This window comes from Opisthocomus hoazin, chromosome 7, assembly GCF_030867145.1.
Source record: "Opisthocomus hoazin isolate bOpiHoa1 chromosome 7, bOpiHoa1.hap1, whole genome shotgun sequence".
NCBI classification, from domain to species: Eukaryota; Metazoa; Chordata; class Aves; order Opisthocomiformes; family Opisthocomidae; genus Opisthocomus; species Opisthocomus hoazin.
In genome coordinates, this window is record NC_134420.1 from 5,515,435 (window position 1) to 5,533,675 (window position 18,241).

At 41.5% G+C, this 18,241-nt stretch overlaps 1 protein-coding gene across 1 annotated transcript in view; it reads left to right on the forward strand.

Annotated features, from left to right (window-relative positions):
• The first annotated feature begins 419 nt into the window (after positions 1–419).
• SLC6A5 (solute carrier family 6 member 5) overlaps positions 420–18,241 on the forward strand; it is a 28,160-nt gene continuing 10,338 nt past the window's right edge. The window contains exons 1-10 of the mRNA XM_075425460.1: positions 420–543; positions 680–853; positions 1,460–1,601; positions 2,025–2,157; positions 4,559–4,693; positions 6,952–7,055; positions 9,636–9,760; positions 15,026–15,138; positions 15,427–15,558; positions 16,618–16,717. Coding sequence (XP_075281575.1) covers positions 435–543; positions 680–853; positions 1,460–1,601; positions 2,025–2,157; positions 4,559–4,693; positions 6,952–7,055; positions 9,636–9,760; positions 15,026–15,138; positions 15,427–15,558; positions 16,618–16,717 — 1,267 coding nt within the window. The 5' untranslated portion in view covers positions 420–434. The remainder of the gene's footprint in view (positions 544–679; positions 854–1,459; positions 1,602–2,024; positions 2,158–4,558; positions 4,694–6,951; positions 7,056–9,635; positions 9,761–15,025; positions 15,139–15,426; positions 15,559–16,617; positions 16,718–18,241) is intronic.

Below are 18,241 nucleotides of genomic sequence, written 5' to 3' on the forward strand. Positions count from 1 at the left end.
CCCGATAACAAATAAAAATAGAAAGATAACAAATCTAAAAAAACCCACCGATAACAAATAGAAATAAAAAGATAACAAATCTAAAAAAAAACCCCGATAACAACTAGAAAAAAAAAACCCCGATAACAAATAGAAAAAGAAAACAAATCTAAAAAAAAAAAAACCCGATAACAAATAGAAAAAATCTCCAACAGCTGCAGTTCTTGGCGAAGTTGTCCCTTAGAATCACGGGCAGAAACGGACTTGTTCCCCGCCTGCCTCGGGGGGTGGGGGGGTGTAGGGGTGCTGGGGGGGGGGGCTCCGAGCTCACCCCGCTGCGATGAACGCGGCCTTTCCGCGCCCCTCAGCGAGCCCCCCCCCCGCCTCTGCACCATGATTCAGGTTGTTCTCTCTTTTCTCCCCCCCCCCAAGGTGCGTTTCTCATCCCCTATTTGATGATGCTGGCTCTAGCCGGGATCCCCATTTTCTTCCTGGAAGTGTCCCTGGGGCAGTTCGCCAGCCAGGGGCCCGTGTCGGTCTGGAAAGCCATCCCCGCCTTGCAAGGTGAGTGGGGCAGGGGCCGGGCCCGGTTTTGGGGAGCGTGACCTTGCCTCCCCTCCCTTGCATGGCTTAAGAGCGGTCCTTGCAGGGTGGGGGTTAACGCCTGGGGTTAACTGCTTTCTTCTCCTCTTTCTCCCAGGCTGTGGCATCGCGATGCTGATCATCTCGGTCCTGATAGCCATATATTACAATATTATTCTGTGCTACACCCTCTTCTACCTGTTTGCGTCCTTCGTACCTGTGCTGCCTTGGGCTTCCTGCAACAACCCGTGGAACACGCCAGACTGCAAAGATAAGAACAAACTTCTGTTAGGTGAGTTGGGAGAGGCTTTTTTTAAATTGTTGTCATTATTTTTATTCTTGTGTGCGTGGTCGCAGTGGGTTTCCAGAGCTTTCTCCGGCTCAGCTGCACCCCTGGGAGATGCCAGAGCAGGCTGCAGGTGACCATGCCTGGGTGAGGGTCCCAGCACCGAGGACCCATCACTTCCCAAACCGCTTTGAAGTGATCTGCATCCCATGGGCACTTCCCAAACTTTTTAATTTAAAGTTTTCCTCCTCAAGGAGAAATGGGATTTTTCAACTAGAACACTAAAAGAAGCCCAAATTTTTTTTTGGGAGGGCTAAAAGCTCTGCGTAAGGGAGAAAGCATGGAACATAACACTATAGCTGGCAGCCCAAGTTCTTCCACTTCCTCAGACTCTTTTTACTCCTTAGACATTTGGGATGAAGGGGAGAAATCGTGACAGATATTAAGACCCATTTCTCTCAGAATAGCTTCCATAAGCAAGGTGTTCCCGAAACCTGACACAGAACAAAAGCTCAGGCGATCTGTGGGATCTGAGGCTTTGTGCTGTCATTTTACACCCAACCCGAAAAAAAAAAAAGAGTTATTTTTCTTTTTGTTTTCTTTTCTTCCTAGATTCCTGCATTATTAGTGACCACCCAAAAATACAAATCAAGAACTCTACTTTCTGTATGAGTGCCTATCCAAACTTGACTATGGTTAACTTCACCAGTGAAGGAAACAAAACGTTTGTCAGTGGAAGTGAAGAATACTTCAAGTAAGATCTTTCTTTGTTTCGAGACCTTCTGTTAATCTTTCTCTAAAATCCCCTGCAACAACAACAAATCACTGTTTGGAAGACGAGAAATACAATACTTAAGGACAGTAAATGATACCCATTTTCTATGCATAGGAATGATGAAAGCTGAATTTCAAATGCTGGATGATTGGTGTTCTGCTCCTATGGTGCTTAGCACAGCTGGGGTGTTGGCCCATGGCTGGCGTTTTTATCTACTACTGCAATGCAGATAAATAAAATAATACATGGTGAGAATCACTGGAACCTTCTAGAGGAACCGCTGAGAACGCTGAAGGGCAACAAAATACTGCAGGAATTTGCACTGAATTACTGCCTGCAGTTGATATAATTACTTTTTCTTTTTTTTTTTTTTTTTTTAATTTTTTTTTTCTTTATTCTTAGGTACTTTGTATTGAAGATTTCAGCAGGGATTGAATATCCTGGTGAGATTAGATGGCCTTTGGCACTCTCTCTTTTCCTAGCTTGGGTGATTGTCTATGCCTCCCTTGCTAAAGGCATCAAGTCATCAGGAAAAGTAAGAAAAACATTTGTGATTGTATGCTTGCTCGCAAGAAAGCAGTGTACTGCTTCAAGGGGATCACACTCTTGTTTAAGGCAGTGAAGTACTGGCAGTTATTTTCAGTAAATGGCTGTTAATGAAAAGCCTTTTTCCTGTCTGTGTTTTTGTTTCTAGCCAAAACATAAAAAAAGAGAATTTTGGTTCAGTGTTCGTTCCCTAATCTTCAGTGAGGTTAAAATTAAACCTTGAGCTGCGCTCAGCAGTTGGATGGCAAAAAAAGTGCTTTCAGCAGCCTTCCCTATTCTGTATGGTCTTCGTTAAAATTCTGCATTTGTCTCACATTTCACTGTAATCAGGGAAATTGTGATGAAAATTAAGGCATTAAGTTACATGTTTTAAAATCAGAACTGAGCTTAAATTAGCCTATGGTGAGTGTGAGCAGTGACAGTGTGTCTCCTCTTTTCCCAAATATTTGCGTGCCATCTTTCTAAAACTCCTCCTTGTGGTAACCCAGCTCCTTGCTCTGTTTCTCTGACTTCTCGCTTGTCACACTCTCTCCTGCCCCTCAGATCTGCAGCTTTCTGCCATGCCTCCTAACTAGCAACCATGTCAGAAGGGACCGTGTCCTCTCCTTGGCATGGAAGCACAGGCGTACGAACGGGCCAGGCAGCTGTCTGAGCAGAGAAATGCAGGTTTTTCTTCAGCGGCAGCACTGGTTTGCGCGGGGTTTTTTGTGAAACCTGCAGGAACAGTATCACAGAATGTTTGGGGTCGGAAGGGACGTCTGTGGGTCATCTAGTCCAACCCCCCTGCCGAAGCAGGGTCACCTACAGTAGGCTGTAGAGGACCTTGTCCAGGCGGGTCTTGAATATCTCCAGAGAAGGAGACTCCACAACCTCCCTGGGCAGCCTGTTCCAGGGCTCCGTCACCCTCAGAGGGAAGAAGTTCTTCCTCATGTTCAGACGGAACTTCCTGTGCTTCAGTTTTTGCCCATTGCCCCTTGTCCTGTCGCTGGGCACCACTGAAAAGAGCTTGGCCCCCTCCTCCTGACACCCACCCTTCAGATATTTATAAACATTTATAAGGTCCCGAATATCTGGTCCCCAATATCTGAGACTTCTCTGTCAATGCCACTGCAATTGGCACGGAGGTTAAAATGTTAGATGATGACACAGCATAAATCTAGCTCATTTACAAAGAGTAGGCTGAGCAGAGTAACTAGGTATTTCCTGGGATAAAGATAGTGGAGATGCAGAGATAGCTAGGAGTTTTCTAGAGCCAGGCACAGGGTTTCTGGTTCCAGGCCATCACTTTGCATCTAGAAGCTGGCAATGTCTGTTGGGAGGTAGCCTGGTAATTAGCAGAAAATCCAGAGACCCAGAATGCCAGGGGAAAGCTGGGGTTCCCCCACCCCCACACCCATCCGTATCTTAGAGTGGTAGGAATAACTGTTTCATGACAGACCAGAACCAAGAAAGAGACGATGTACAGGAGAATAACCTGGGTTTGGAGGTGGCAATAGATATTTCTTTAAGTGAGTATTTATGGCCAAGAAAAATATTGACCCCTTGGTGTCAGGGAGAGAAAACCCTTGTTTATGGATAGATGAGTTCGGTATATTCACTGCACAGAAATTCATCGGGGCAACTTCTTGAAACACCTCTTGAACCAGCAAAGAGAATGTTGGGACAGCAATGTCAAAAGTCACTTCAGCTCAGAGGACGCTGGTCCCCATAAGATATGGAGGTTAATGTAAATAGGATTTGAAATGCTTTTGGGTAGAGCGTGCATCTTAACTGGGCATAACCTGGCCATTTTATTTAACCACAGAGAACGCTCTGCTCTCTGCTGGACAATTATTAAGATATTAAACACACAATCTCTGTTGTGTATTTAGACATCACGATGATTAGGTCTATCTGATTGTTCTGCTTTCTTTTTTTGCATTAGGATCACAAATACTGTCATGGTGATATGTAATTATTCAGAGGTACAAACAGTAATAAAAATTCTCTAGGCTTAGTTAAATACAGAGAGATATATAGAAAAAATCAGAAATGTAAGTGTTATTAAATGATATTATTAATTTGATTTCCATTGAACTGTGTTAGTTGACTCTGGACGAAGATCAAAAGTGATAATTTAGCTGTAAGTTCCTATTGTTCCTCTCCAGACTTTCTTTTCTTTTTCTTACTCTCTCTGTCTAGAATCCCAACCCTTACCTCTGTTGCTGTTGAGAATATTCCTATTTCCAGCAGCAAGAAGAGCCTAACATTTCAGATTTCCTGGGAAATAACCCTGTTGCCTCTGAGTATGAGTAACTGCTTTCTTCAGGCAACAGCGTAGCACTTGTATCCCCCCCCTTCTTATACACCCAAATAAGCCCTTTCAATAATCTTTCTTTTTGTCTACCCAGGTGGTCTACTTTACAGCTACATTCCCCTACGTAGTTCTCATCATCCTTCTTATAAGAGGAGTAACTCTACCTGGAGCTGGAGCTGGAATCTGGTACTTCATCACGCCAAAGTGGGAGAAGTTAATTGATGCTATGGTGGGCTTATTATTGCACTTGTAACTCTGCTAGGGTGAATAATTCAGACGGATTTCTTAATGCCTGTTGCAAGCGTTTTCTGTGTGCAGAGGCAGTGTTGTCATCCGTGGAAACTTCTTTTTCATCTTACGTGGAGTGTTGTCACAATGGATGCTTGTTATTTGGGTTCACATGATGGCTTTGTTTACATATATTGTTAGAGATATGACATTTACTTCCCATTTAATATTTCACCTGGACCTCTCGGGGTAGGTGCATTTGGAAAATAGGGAATTAAAAAGAAACTATAGATTTTCATACACCGGTGTCCAATGGATGCTGCCTTGACTTGAACAAGCACACGAGGCTTTTAAGAGGTAACATAATAATCTTCCCTGCATTTCTTGAGAAATGCTCAGGATACGTGTATTTTACTCATTGAGCAAGGAAGATTGTTCTGAGTAATATATCTGAGACAGTAGATTAAACAGAATTAAATTATACATCGCAATCTAACTCCCTGATAGCAGGTATACTGGCACAGAGCAGCTGTGCTCGTTGTCCCACCCGCACCGGGGGAAACGCGGCTGCGTAGGAGAGGACGGAATGAAGGGACGTGGCACCTTGCTTTGCTCTTCAAGTGTTGGCTGTATGAGGAGCTTCACCTCTGCTGCCTCACTCATGATTGCAACCGATTTCTAAAAAGCCATTTGTTGCCAATGAAGCCGGTGAAACGTGTTCCAAAAATACAGCTGGATTTGTGCCTGTGTAGGCGTAAATCCCACCCACGATGGCGTGTTTGGTTGATAGGGCACACGGGCGCCTGTGTGTCGGTCCGAAGTGCCTGGAGGCAGGAGTCTGGAGGCTGGGTTGAAGCCTGAGCTGAGAGTTGCAATTCGGACTCTTTTCTCTAGAATTTTAAGAGGGAATTTTAGCAGCACCTCAGGAAGTTCACTGTCTGTTGTTTGTATGTTGGGGTTTTTTTTTCTACTCTAGGAAATTTTACCCTCTATCGATAACGGTTTGATATCACACTGATAGCTTGATAATTAAAGCTGAAAACAATTTCCTGGGTGAATTGTCCAGATCTTAATTTGCTTAGTGCTTCTGCAATAATGGATATTTTGATCCTTTGATGATGGGAGAATTAAATCTTACAGACAATACAGGAGTTATTTTTGCATTAAATCTGAGCAGTTTTGGATCCCTCATTGTGCAGTCAAGGAGGTGAGAACTGTTGTCTTTCGCAAAACGGGGCTGTCTGAGTACACAAAGTATCTGTGTAACCCTGGGTAAGCGTTCGATAATATTCGACGAGCTTCTGTTTTTAGTTTTACTTGCAATTTTAGTACGAATGAAGAGCTGTATATTGTGCTCAACTAGAGGAAGGATTGACTGGTTGCTGGCTGGTGACTTTTAAAGTAGTGCTGAGGTAATATCTTCCAGCTGGTTAGAGTGTGTATAGGTCCACCTGTATGTCTGTGCATGTACATGTATCTCCATTTCTGCGCTGTGCACTTGGGTGGAAAATCAGACTTTGTAGGAAAGCTTGTAAATAGAAATACCAATGCTTCGAACATTGTGCAAGTGGTAAGTAAGATCAGCTCCTTTGAAATCCCAGGCAATTTAGAGATGTTTTATCTAAATGCATTTGAGGCTTTGAAGACCTTTGTTACAGAACAAACAATGCTGTTTGGTTTGTTTTTTTGAAGAAAGACTCGGTTGAACATATCTTTCTTGTGATGGGAGGAAGCTGGGTCCTGGTGTCTAAGTAGCGCTAAATTATGCTATGCTGTTTGATGTACACCTGATGATGGAAATTTACCCTAATTTTAATGTAATCTCATTCAGAAGTCATGCATCAAGCAACACTGAGTTTCTTACTTTATCATGAACACAGAGTATTATTTAGGACCAGTGGGGGATAAACCATCAGCACCTGATGAGATTTTTTCCTCTTGATTTGTGTTTTCTTTGCTGAATGTATTTGAACTGGTATATATCGAGCAACCTAATTTGAATATTTTTGCCGTCCATACGCGGCAAAAGCTATATTGTGATTTTATATGGGCTCAACAAGAACTGCACTCCTCATCGAATGGGCACTATGTATTCCGAGGCAGGATTTTGCTTTTAAATGTCTTACTGACATCCATTGCTCTGAAGTTCATTTGAACTACTTACGTGTTAATCCCCAAACAGTAATGCTGAATAGTGTTATTGATCTTTCTAACCCTCTTTCCTGAAGCCCATGCTATTTCCTCTCCTGTCTATCTTAGGTTTGGAAGGATGCTGCCACTCAGATTTTCTTCTCCTTGTCTGCAGCATGGGGAGGTCTAATTACTCTCTCTTCTTACAATAAATTCCATAATAATTGCTACAGGTATGTGAGAGTGAAACCCATCAGGCTTATTAAACAGGTCTTGTCCAAAACCAGCCATCTTTCAACTTGCAGAAATCTGGTTTGAAAGACCCTCCTCTTTTTAATTTTTTTTTTTAATTTTATTTATTTTTTTTCTTCTTTGTTTTCTGTGTGTGTGTGTTTGGTTTGTGTCTTTAGTCTTTTTTGGTTTTGTGTGTTGTATCTTCCCCCCGGGTCCTAATCTACTAGTCTCAAAATGAGCTTTGGGTTTGTTATAGTCCCTCTTGGCTCTTCATTTTCAGAATCAGCAGTTTTAGGTTGAAAAGCAGTCCGGGAAGCTGTCAACAGCTGTGAGCAGTGGTATGAAACCGCACCAGTTGGCAGCCTCTGCTGAAGAACAACCCCTGCGTAGAATGGGCTGAAGTTTACCTTTGAGAGACATGCAGGAGTTTAACAGGCGATTTCCATACATGTGATTCTCATCTCTCCTAAATGTTATTATTTTTTCCAGTTCTCCTTACTGGGGTTTTACATGTACACAGTTATTTCAAGTTGTGAAATTTAAAATCACTTTTATCGGAAATCACTGAAAATTACTTATTGTTGTTCAGTTAGCAAAGAAAAAATGTCATTGTTCCGGTGGTATAGTATAGTTTTTCAACACAAAGCGTGCCAGATAAATGTCTGCAGATGGAAAAAGCAAGTGGAGTTAACAGAATGCTTCACTGCTGTTTTATTGTCTTTAAAGCCAATCTTGTTTCTACTGAAGCAGAACTTTACCGATTCCTGCAGAGACAGAGGTGCTGATTCAGGCCAACAACCAGCATGCGCAGGGACCGTCCCAAGGGCGTACTTCAAATCTTTCCTGAATCAAGCACACGCTCTTTGGGATTTGAACTCCTATATCCTATAACTTCTAAGTACTCTATACAAAATATTTACCTTTAGAAAGAAACGTGGATCAGGATTTTAAAAAAGAATTTAAAAGCCACTTCCTACTAGTGTTCAAAAGTAATTGAATATAATTATCCTAAAATATGGATGAACAAGTAACAGTGTTGCGTACTCAGTAACTTCCACCCAGCAATCCTTTGGGTCCTATTTTAAAAATGTTTGTCTTGGGCTTTGATTTTGTTTTTTTTATGATGAATGAATATATTCGGAATATCAGGGCAAAAATGGGAGAAGTGTCATGCTATCTTTCTACACTAATTTAGTAAAGTTTTGTGGAGTTTGGAAAATTTTAAGGAAAATTTTGAATGGAATACATGGTAATGAAGTATAAAAGTCTTAAAGGTCTAACACTAAATACATGCTTTACCTATGTTAAAGACGACTATGGGACACTGAAGCAGAAATAATTAGAAAAGCTTAGTTACTTCTCATCTCATTAATTTTACAACACATCCTGAATACTGAAGTGAAGCATGACTATTTTCCTTTTTCATTTTTATATTCGTTACTTTCTAATACTGGAGATAAAATTGTAGTTTTCTGTTACATATTCATTTTAAACATCATTAAATGATCTATAATTGCAATGAATTTATGTAAATTCACTTCATAATGCATACCTGAAATACTTTACTTAAAACCTAGCTGACTTTTCGAATAATGTTAACACATGACGATTCCAAACAGAATATTGCCATTTTTTTCTATAGGCCTGAAGATTTAACATAATCATTCCTGTTAAGAGATGGTCTGTTACAGATTCCAGAAGTTTGCCAGCTCAGTGAGGTTCTTGACAGCTTTTCAAGTTATATTTCATTCTGTTCCCAACAAACAAATAGCAGTAAGAACAAGCAATTCTAGCCCACTTAAAAAACCCCACCTTTGAAGTGACTAGTTTGTTCCAGAGTTGCAGTAGTTTAAGCGGACATCTTCTGGACACGCATATTGTGAAGAAAACATAAAAATCCTACCAAAAATGTAGTAATTATGAATGGGGATCAAGAGAGCTGGTTTTCTTCCAGGTCACGTATATTACCCAGTATAATATGATATTTGGGTATAGATTTCTTGAGCTTCCCTTAACAACAGCAATGGAAAATTGTACCAGGGAATCCTCTACAGATGAGAAGGTGTTTAAGAGTGTGCTGCAAGGTACAGAAAGCCTAACTGTGAAATCTTGTGTATAAATACAAGAAAGATACAGGACAAAAATCGCCTTGCCTGGATGACGGTGGTTAGTCCATATGTAATACAGTGAGCAGATATCCATGTCAGGGAAAGAGTGAAACACTGCGTTACAAATCATGTCGTCATTGCTACCTTCTTCAGAGAGGCCGAGAGCAGAAATCCTTCTCCTCCTGCTTGGCCTGTGGCTTTCTGTATAGAGTGTGGGTGATGGAAACATGCACAACTGATTCCAGGGGGCGTTATGAGGACTTCTGTCGTCCCTGATCAGCATCAAACGTACCCGATAACTGTAAAAATGTAAAAGTAACTGTAAGTGTAAAAGATAACTGTAAAAGTGTACCTTCATCAGCGTTCCCACAGGCTGTGGGTGCTCATGAGAGAGATTCCTGAAATGTGCACAAAACTCTCCCTTGCATGAATTACGGCAAGGTGACGTGGCTTCTTGTGTTTTCTTTTCAGGGACACGTTGATAGTCACATGTACCAACAGTGCCACAAGTATATTTGCAGGCTTTGTCATCTTCTCAGTTATTGGCTTCATGGCAAATGAACTCAAAGTGAATATTGAAGCTGTGGCAGACCAAGGTAGGATATGCTGCTGTTTCATTCCTTAGGTACCTGGTGGCACCTTCAGCTCTATTATTAATGGTGGCATTGACGGTGGGAATAATGGCTTCAAACTGGAATGGATTAGTAAACTACTTCTAGGTGTTTCTGCATGGGAGAAGGTACACTGGGAAGTACACCAAGAAGTCAAGATGTTACTTGAAGCCTCCTTATCACTTATTTGGTAAAAGAAAGAAGCAAGCTGAGAGTAATTTCAAATCTTTATGTAAATGGCTGGTGAGGGGTAGGGTGAAATGTCTCCTTCACATAGTCTAAGCAGTCGCTGGCTGCCTTATTTATCTCTGCTATTGCTTGTCAAATCCTCTTCAAGGTAAAAGGTGTCCCTGATGGTGGAAATCTTGGGTAGGAGGATGGTGGGCTTCACGATATGGGAGGTGGGAGAAATACGGTGTAAGAGGTGGACTGAACTTCTGAAACATGGTGAGCAAGGAGCTGCCTCCATGGGGAAGTAAAAAATTTCTGAAGAACTGATTAGATCTTGGTTAGTGAAGTGAGATGGTTACAAATGGGGATCTGAAAGGTCTTAACTGGTAAAGCTGAATGTGAGTAAGAGTGTGACGGACAGAAGAATTGGTGTTGTCATGTCTGATTTGGTGTGAAGTAGCAGGAGAGAGGAAGGGAGGAGCTTTTGGGGTAAGATTCAGAGAAGTTTAAGGGGTTGTGAAAATCTGATGGGATTGTTACCTTAGTCTAGTCCTACATTTCCTGTGAAACGTGCAGCACTTTGGCTCTAAGCCAACCAACACCCAAATCTTTAAGATCGTTTTGAACAGTGTTAAAAAGACAAGTTTGTAAGAACTTTGTAATAACTTGTATCCGTATTTACACTTCCCTCAACCTAGCTGTTTCTGTGAGCACGTGAGGGTGCTAAGTGTATTGTATTAGCTTTCATCACAGACACAGTAATTTCCAGCCACTGGAGGGATGTGATTAATATCTTCTCTGTGAGCCATGGGCAAGTTTCCCAATGCTATCCCCCTCAACCCACGATAGCACAGAGCAAAAGGAGAAGCACCGAAAAGTTCAGAAAGTGAATGTTGCCTACTCGTGGCGTCTAGACATGACGTGTCTCACTGTCTGCATGAAGATGAGGACGCTAAATGTTTTCCTGACAGGTTTGTTGTGTGGATAAATTCAGTGCTACAAGGTGCTACACGTAGCCTAAAGTACCTGCGTGACTAAGCATCGTGATTCAGAAATTGTATCAGAGTTGACAATAATATATATAGAATATATAGATAGTATATATAAAGTATATATAGAGCGGGATAGAAATCAAGACAACATTCCATAGTTTTCTGTATGGTAATATTTGTAAGTATTTCAGGACAAATTAGGTATTAAGATTGATCTGCATTTAACAAAGTTGTGGGAGCTAAATGCGAAACAGACAACAAGAGCTGGGGACACAGAAATTCTGTAGTTGTAGGAACAAGAGGTGGTGAAACAGGTGAAGCATTCTTTATTTTTTCTTGAAAAATACATTTTCTGAGAACTCTAATGTTTCTAATTGTTTATTAGAAACCAGCTACTACAGGTGAAAGGAGCACAATAACAGAGGAGGGAACAAGATGTTGCTGCTGATTAAGAAAAAGGAAGGGCTCTAAGTTTCTTTTTGCTTATTTCTTCTCTGTAAATTGAAGCATGGATAATCCCACAGAATTTGCAGTACTTCTTATCTCAGAGATGCAAATAAATGTGCTGGGTCACATGCAATTTCTGCAACTCCTTTGGTTGGTACATGGCAGCCCAGGGAAGCTGGTGAGCTGCAGTTCAGTCACAGGCAGTTAGTCTGGGACTTGCACAAGCTGACTCGTGGTGGGATGGGCAGCTAACCAGGCTGGGGATTCAGCTGGAGGGTCTGAGAGGAGATGTTTGTAGGATGGTCAGCTGGCAAACTGTTTCTTGATAGCACGTAGAATTATAGAATGACTTGGTTTGAATGGGGCCACTAGAGATCATCTAGTCCAACCCCTTGCAATGAACACAGATGTCTTCAACTTGATCGGGTTTCTCAGAGCCTCATCCAACCTGGCCTTGAAGGTTTCCAGGGATGGGGCATCTTCTGCCTCTCTGGGCAATATTTTCCAGTGTTTCATCACCCTCATAATAAAAAATTTCTTCCTTATATCTAGTCTAAATTTACCCTCCTTAGTTTAAAACCATTTCCCTTGTCCTATGACAACAGGTTGTACTAAAAATCTGTGTCCATCTTTATTATAAACCCCCTGCAAGTACTGACAGGCCGCAGTAAGGTGTCCCTGGAGCCTTCTCTTCTCCAGGCTGAACAGCCCCAACTCTCCCAGCCTTTCCTCGCAGGAGAGGTGCTCCAGCCCTCGGATCATTGCTGGGACCTCCTCTGGCCCTGCTCCAACAAGTCCATGTCTTAGTCCATATCAAGTACTAGGGGATACTACGCTTGCAAGACAATGCAGTATCAATTCAGTCTTTAGTGCCTCGTCTTTTCTCTTTGGTCTGCCAGTCAGCTAAGGGGGAACAGAAAAGTTTTGTTGTTGTCCTCATTTTCTGGCTGAATTAGACCTTTATGTTTTAAAAACACCGTTTCAGGCCAGGTGTTTTAGGAGCAGCGTTTCCGTTAATCTTTCTGTTTTACCCACATCCAGAAACAAATAACAAATAAAAAAACCCAACTCCAATATCTAAACCACACTGCAGTTGCAGAAACTACTGCAAGGAGTTAGATTCAAATCCTTCTCGAAGCAGCCATGCTTGAGTGGAGCTGCAGTGTGAGCTCTGAAGGGGTGGATGGAGAGGGGATGGAGAGACATGGCTGTTGGGGATGGGGGAGGAAACACCCTGAACAAGGCGGCTCGGCTGGCTCATCTCCCTGGAGGTGGCATTAATACTGAGCGCAGGGGATCGCAGCCCCTTTTCTGTTGCGTGCTTGCTGGTGGTCTTTGAGTGAGCAACCAGTGACAGGCTGGAGCTCTCTGCTCCCAGCTGTTTCAGCAGCTGTTCCAGGGGATGTGAAAAGAGCTATCATGAGACCATCGTATTCTAGGGCTGTCAGTGCGCTTGTAAGAGCCCATTGAGGCCATTTAAAAATATTTTGCAAGGATGAGGCTTCACTGCTCTCTGTGATAGGGGAAACAAAATTTCGTCACATAACAGAAGATGACTGTACAGTAGGCAGAGAGAAGGTTAGCGATAACTGCAGATTGAGATAGCACACTCAATTAATAAAACTAAAAAGCAGACTCAGCAGGTGGGGAAAAGAGTCAGCCCTTGTCCCTGCCTACCTTTTTTTATTCTAAAGATGTATTTCTTTTCGCAGTGAAGGAGAGAACAGCAAGAATGATTTTGATCTCCCTTCAGGTTTTTAAAACCTGGAATGAAACTTTTAATGGAAAAGGGAAGGAATTTTTTTCTATTTTTCCTCCCAAAATATTATTATGAAATATATAGTGTTTTTTTCATTTAGAATCTTCTTTTCAAGAAAAATTCAAGTACCTGATGAACAAATACAACACTTTTCATGGAGGGAAAGACAGGACAATGTATTTTCATTTTGCTCTCTCAGTTGGATTAAGAACAGGCTGCAGTTGAAAAATTTTAGTAATTTAAAATGGAAGCTTGATGTAATTTGACTGTTTTTTTGTTGCAACACGTATAAAACCTTTGGAGTTTTCCTGGCTTTAACAGCCCTTTAGAAAGGGTTCATATCCACTGAAGTCTCCGAAGATGGGGAGGGTGGGAGCCAGCCCCCCTGTGACTGTTTACCTGTGCCTGGATGCTCCCTGGCACGTGATATCTGGGAGAGTTATGAGGGGTCGAGATGGTGAGATATGCACTTTCATATTCTATAATTAAACTTTTACTAAAATTGTGATTAATAGGAGCTAATTATTCCAAGACTTAATTCAACTTCTTCATGCAGGAAGCTAGTGCAAACAGAGCCCTTATCTCCAATAGTCAGGAAGAAATCTTTAATCAGGAAACGAAAGAACGTGTTCATGACTACATCGCAATTCTGCATGCACCTTCCTATTCCAAAAAGCCATTTTTCTGTGGCACATTTTAAAAGCAGCAACACTTACTGAGTCATGCCTAGTGTTTTGTTGTTTGTGTTTTGGTTTTTTTTTTTTTTTTTACAATGTTGTTAACTCTCGTATTTGTCTTTCATTCAGAAGGAACTCCAAACCCTTCCCAAGTTGCCCGTGGAGATTATTTCACATGCTGCCAGAACTGTGTGTTTTCTCTCAGTTTGTGAGACAGCAACAGTTCTCTGGAACAGAAACAGCGTGGGGAGCTGTAGGAAATGGGATCCAATAATCTGGGTTAGAAGTGGCCAGGACAGAGTGAATTTGGAGCCCCTTCTTGTGGCATGGGTCATGGAATCGGCACAGCTTGGCTCTCGTGTATCTCGCCTGACGGCAAACATCCTTCAGAGCATTTGAAGTGGGCGCTCCTTTAGCTGGAATAGATAGAGAAGAAGTGCCATCTACTGTAATGCTACTGCCACGTTCCTGCAGCGTTTGCTCCCAGGCAAATCTAAACATACTTGTAAAAATAATTTTCTTTACAGTCAATAAAAATTATAGCCCAAGATATGAAACCCACAGAGAAAGGAAAATTCCTGGTTAAGGCTTTAAAAGACCCCATCTCCTCATTTTTACTGCTTTGCATTACTTCACAATTTTGGGGGGATTTTCTTAGATTCATGGTAGTTATTACCTTGTGTCTGGTATTAACTCTGTGAATCTACTGTGTTCTCTCCTTCTTATTTGACTGTGTTTTGACGATTTAAAGAAGGGTATTTTCTTTTCTGTTCATCCTTGTCGTGCTGAGGCGTGGGTGATTGCTGTGTTGATCTGAGGCTGGGTTACTACTCAGCAGGGACAGTGGCAGGAATTTTATCATAGGGCAGGAAAGAAAGATAGCTGTAGTACATGATTTTTGTTTGGATCAGTATATTGGTGTATTGGTTAAATATGTATTCTGCAGCTTGGAAAGTAGGAGTGTAGGAGTATTTTGAAACTTACAACCAAAATAGAAATTAATCATGGGAGGCTAAATTCTGCAATGGTTAAATCTTTCTGTAAATAGGGCAGAGTGAATCTGATTTTTTTATTTTATTTTATCAAATCAAGTAATATTATGTTATACTTTGACACATGACTCTTCACATCTCCCTCTTTTCTGTTCGGTCAAAAACATTAATGCAATGCCAAATATCACAGCCTTTATTTTTCTCATTTCTAGGTCCTGGAATTGCTTTTGTGGTTTACCCAGAAGCTTTAACCAGGCTTCCCCTCTCCCCATTCTGGGCTATAATATTCTTTTTGATGCTGCTGACACTTGGATTGGACACTATGGTAAACTGCTTTTGTTTCCCCTTCTTTTCCTCTCATTTTTGCTATTTTTTGTTTGGAGGACCATGAGATTTCTGGTTGTTTTCCATGTGGTCAGTGGAAGTCTTTGCAAACAGAAGAATGAAGTAAGGCCATTAATGCCAGAATCATTTGGGTGAAGCTTTGACATTGACATCTGAGCATCTGATACCTGGGATTCAAAATACTCTCTCTCATGTTCCAATATATCCAACTGGACCAGTTAGTATATGTTGTGTACAGTGATACGAATCGTTTTATTTTGTCTTTCAGTTTGCCACTATCGAGACTATAGTGACCTCTGTTTCGGATGAGTTCCCCAAATACTTACGTACGCACAAGGCACTGTTCACTCTTGGGTGCTGCATCTCCTTTTTCATCATGGGATTTCCTATGATCACTCAGGTAAGAGCACAGCCTTTGAGCATCGCTGTCTGCCCCCGGTCCCCCTCTGGTGGCCATTCTCCTCCTGTGCAAGTGCAAAAGAGAAAGCTGAATTCTGCTGCATGTGCAAAGATACCGGGTGAGTCTGAAAGCCTTACTTTTTCAATGAATGCTCTGACTGAGATATACTTAAAAGACTTTGCTGCTCATATCTTTCTGAGAATCAGACTTTTGAAAATTTCCCTAGCCAAACATCTCCAACATAGTAATGGAAATTAGGTATTCATTTAAGGGAAAAAACTTTCGTATGTCATATAAACATGCACACCAGTTTTGGGTGCCTTCCCTCCCAGATGAAACATATACTGATAGTCTTAGCAAACTGTGGAGTTAATAATGAAATGCTCATCTACCCATGATAGTCTTCAGCGTCTTCTGTCCACTAATTCCTCCAGCATTATAAACTCTTGGCAATTTCAAGAGGAGGTGCACAAAATCTATTTTACTATTTCACTATTCCTTTTTCTCCCTTTCTCTTTCTTTCCCCTCACCCCATCACCTACCAGCCTAACTTTGCTGCTCTAAAGCCTAGGATGGATTGAGTCCTTCCTTTACTTGAATTCTGCTGCTTAAGCCCTGAAGATAGGGCGTTATATCCTTTCCAAAGAGATGAGCTGGACTCACGAGTACGGTTTTCCTGGTTTCAGTGGTGATTTTGCTTTTGCTGTAGTATTAAGTGGTTAAAGACACTGCTGGCGGAAGGTGTCGTTGCAGTTCAGTCCTTAATCTGAAAGGACTGAAACCAACCTCTTCCCAAAGCCTGTTAGCTACCAGACTCAGGTGGACCCTCTGATTTTTTTCCGGTTGGATTTGATATTCCTTCAGCCAGAAGGAAGAAACTATAGTGTGGCGTGAGCCTATGTCCAGTCAATGTTTGGATGCTTACCTGGGATAGAGAGTCCTGGGTCCTGCTCCTGTCCATTTTGCCTACTTTAGTGCCAGTTGGAGTTGTGGTACATACAAAGAGAGACAGCAGTTATATGCCACGAGTAATGTCTCTTTTACTTTTTTTTTCTTTAGGGTGGAATGTATATGTTACAGCTTGTGGACACTTACGCGGCTTCTTATTCTCTTGTCATTATTGCCATCTTTGAGCTTGTTGGAGTTTCCTATATATATGGTAAGAAAAAAATACTGTTATTGAACAGTCCAACTAACATTTCAGCGTATGATAAAGTAGTGGGTAATGTGAAATTCTTAAGGAAAGGAATAACACTTTTTTTTCTAAAAAAAATCTGAACTTCAGAACTCCCTTATTTTGAATGGAAACACGGTGGGACTTCATTGCTATAGAATTCCTGTAAATCCATGTATTCCAAAGACTTTCAAACAGTCTAATGCCCTTTTCCCACCAATAGCTTAAAGCCAATGCTTAGAGATCAGTATAAGAATAGACCAAGTGTTTAGTGACACTTCTCCAGGAACTCTTTCGCACTCCAACAGTTTTAGGGTCAGAGACTTCCAGACTCAGAAGCAGTATCTTTGCTTTTGGCAGCTTTTGAAGGATTTCTTTTCCATGTACACATCCAGCCTCCCCTTTAGTCCATCTGTCCGTAACACAGTATCAAGACAATGCAGTTACTCAGGCTGTTTAATCATGCACAGTGGCAACACTGGTTGTGTTGATCCGTGTTGACGTACATTAAATTATGAGGAAGATCCTCAGCTAACATAAAGCAGCGCAATTACCTTGGTGCTACTGTAGCTACATCAGTTGATACCAGCTGGTGATTTGCTCCCATACTTACCCAGTGCTCTCAGGGGACTGGTTCTTGGAAATCTGTCATCTCAGAAGGCTGTGGTAGGAAATGTGAAGATCTCCCTACATAACAGATGATTGATTTATATTTGGAGTGTGATCGTGCTGCGTAAGATTTGCCTTCAAAAGCAGAGGAAGGTCTGAATCTCAGTGTTAAAGATGACAAAGATAAGGCTGTTTCGGCTGTTGCTGTGGGCAGGAATGAATTATATATATTTTGTGTCTGCTGGACATGAACAATCCTGAGATGTTTCGCTGAAGGTGATTATACAGCAGCGTGATCTTAGGCTCTGGCCCTGTGCACTGGATACTTAGATCTACCTACACTGTGCGGTCCACTCTAATATAAATGCATTAAAAAATCGTGTGTAATTCAGAACATGCAAAATTTGTTGGTCTTACTTGAGAAATTAATGTTACAGATGGATCAGGGCATCAGCCCTTCCTTGTTTTCTCTAATTTCATGGAAATACAGGAGTGTATTTTATCTCCACTGACATTCAATCCAGTGAGCCGGCCTGAGTGGTTATAAGCTAAGTCAGATGTGACCTAGTGAGGAAATGTTACAGAATACAATGGACAAAGTCAAAACACTGAGAGGAAAGTTGATTTCGACCGATCATGTTTTGGTTGATCGAAATGGTTGTTGTTTTTTATGTCTGTGAAATGTAAGTATTTTGATTAGAGTTGTTTTAGGAGTGTAATCTCTGTGAGTGAAATGGTATTTGTAACTGCTACCAGCTTTACATTCAGCCAGTCTTCTCAAAGGACTGGAGTGTAATGCTTTGAGGTATGTCCTGAAGCTACATCGAGAGGTGGGATTCGGGCATTATTTAGCAGAACTCCTGGTTTAAAAATCAATGTTGGCAAGTTGTGCCATTGCTC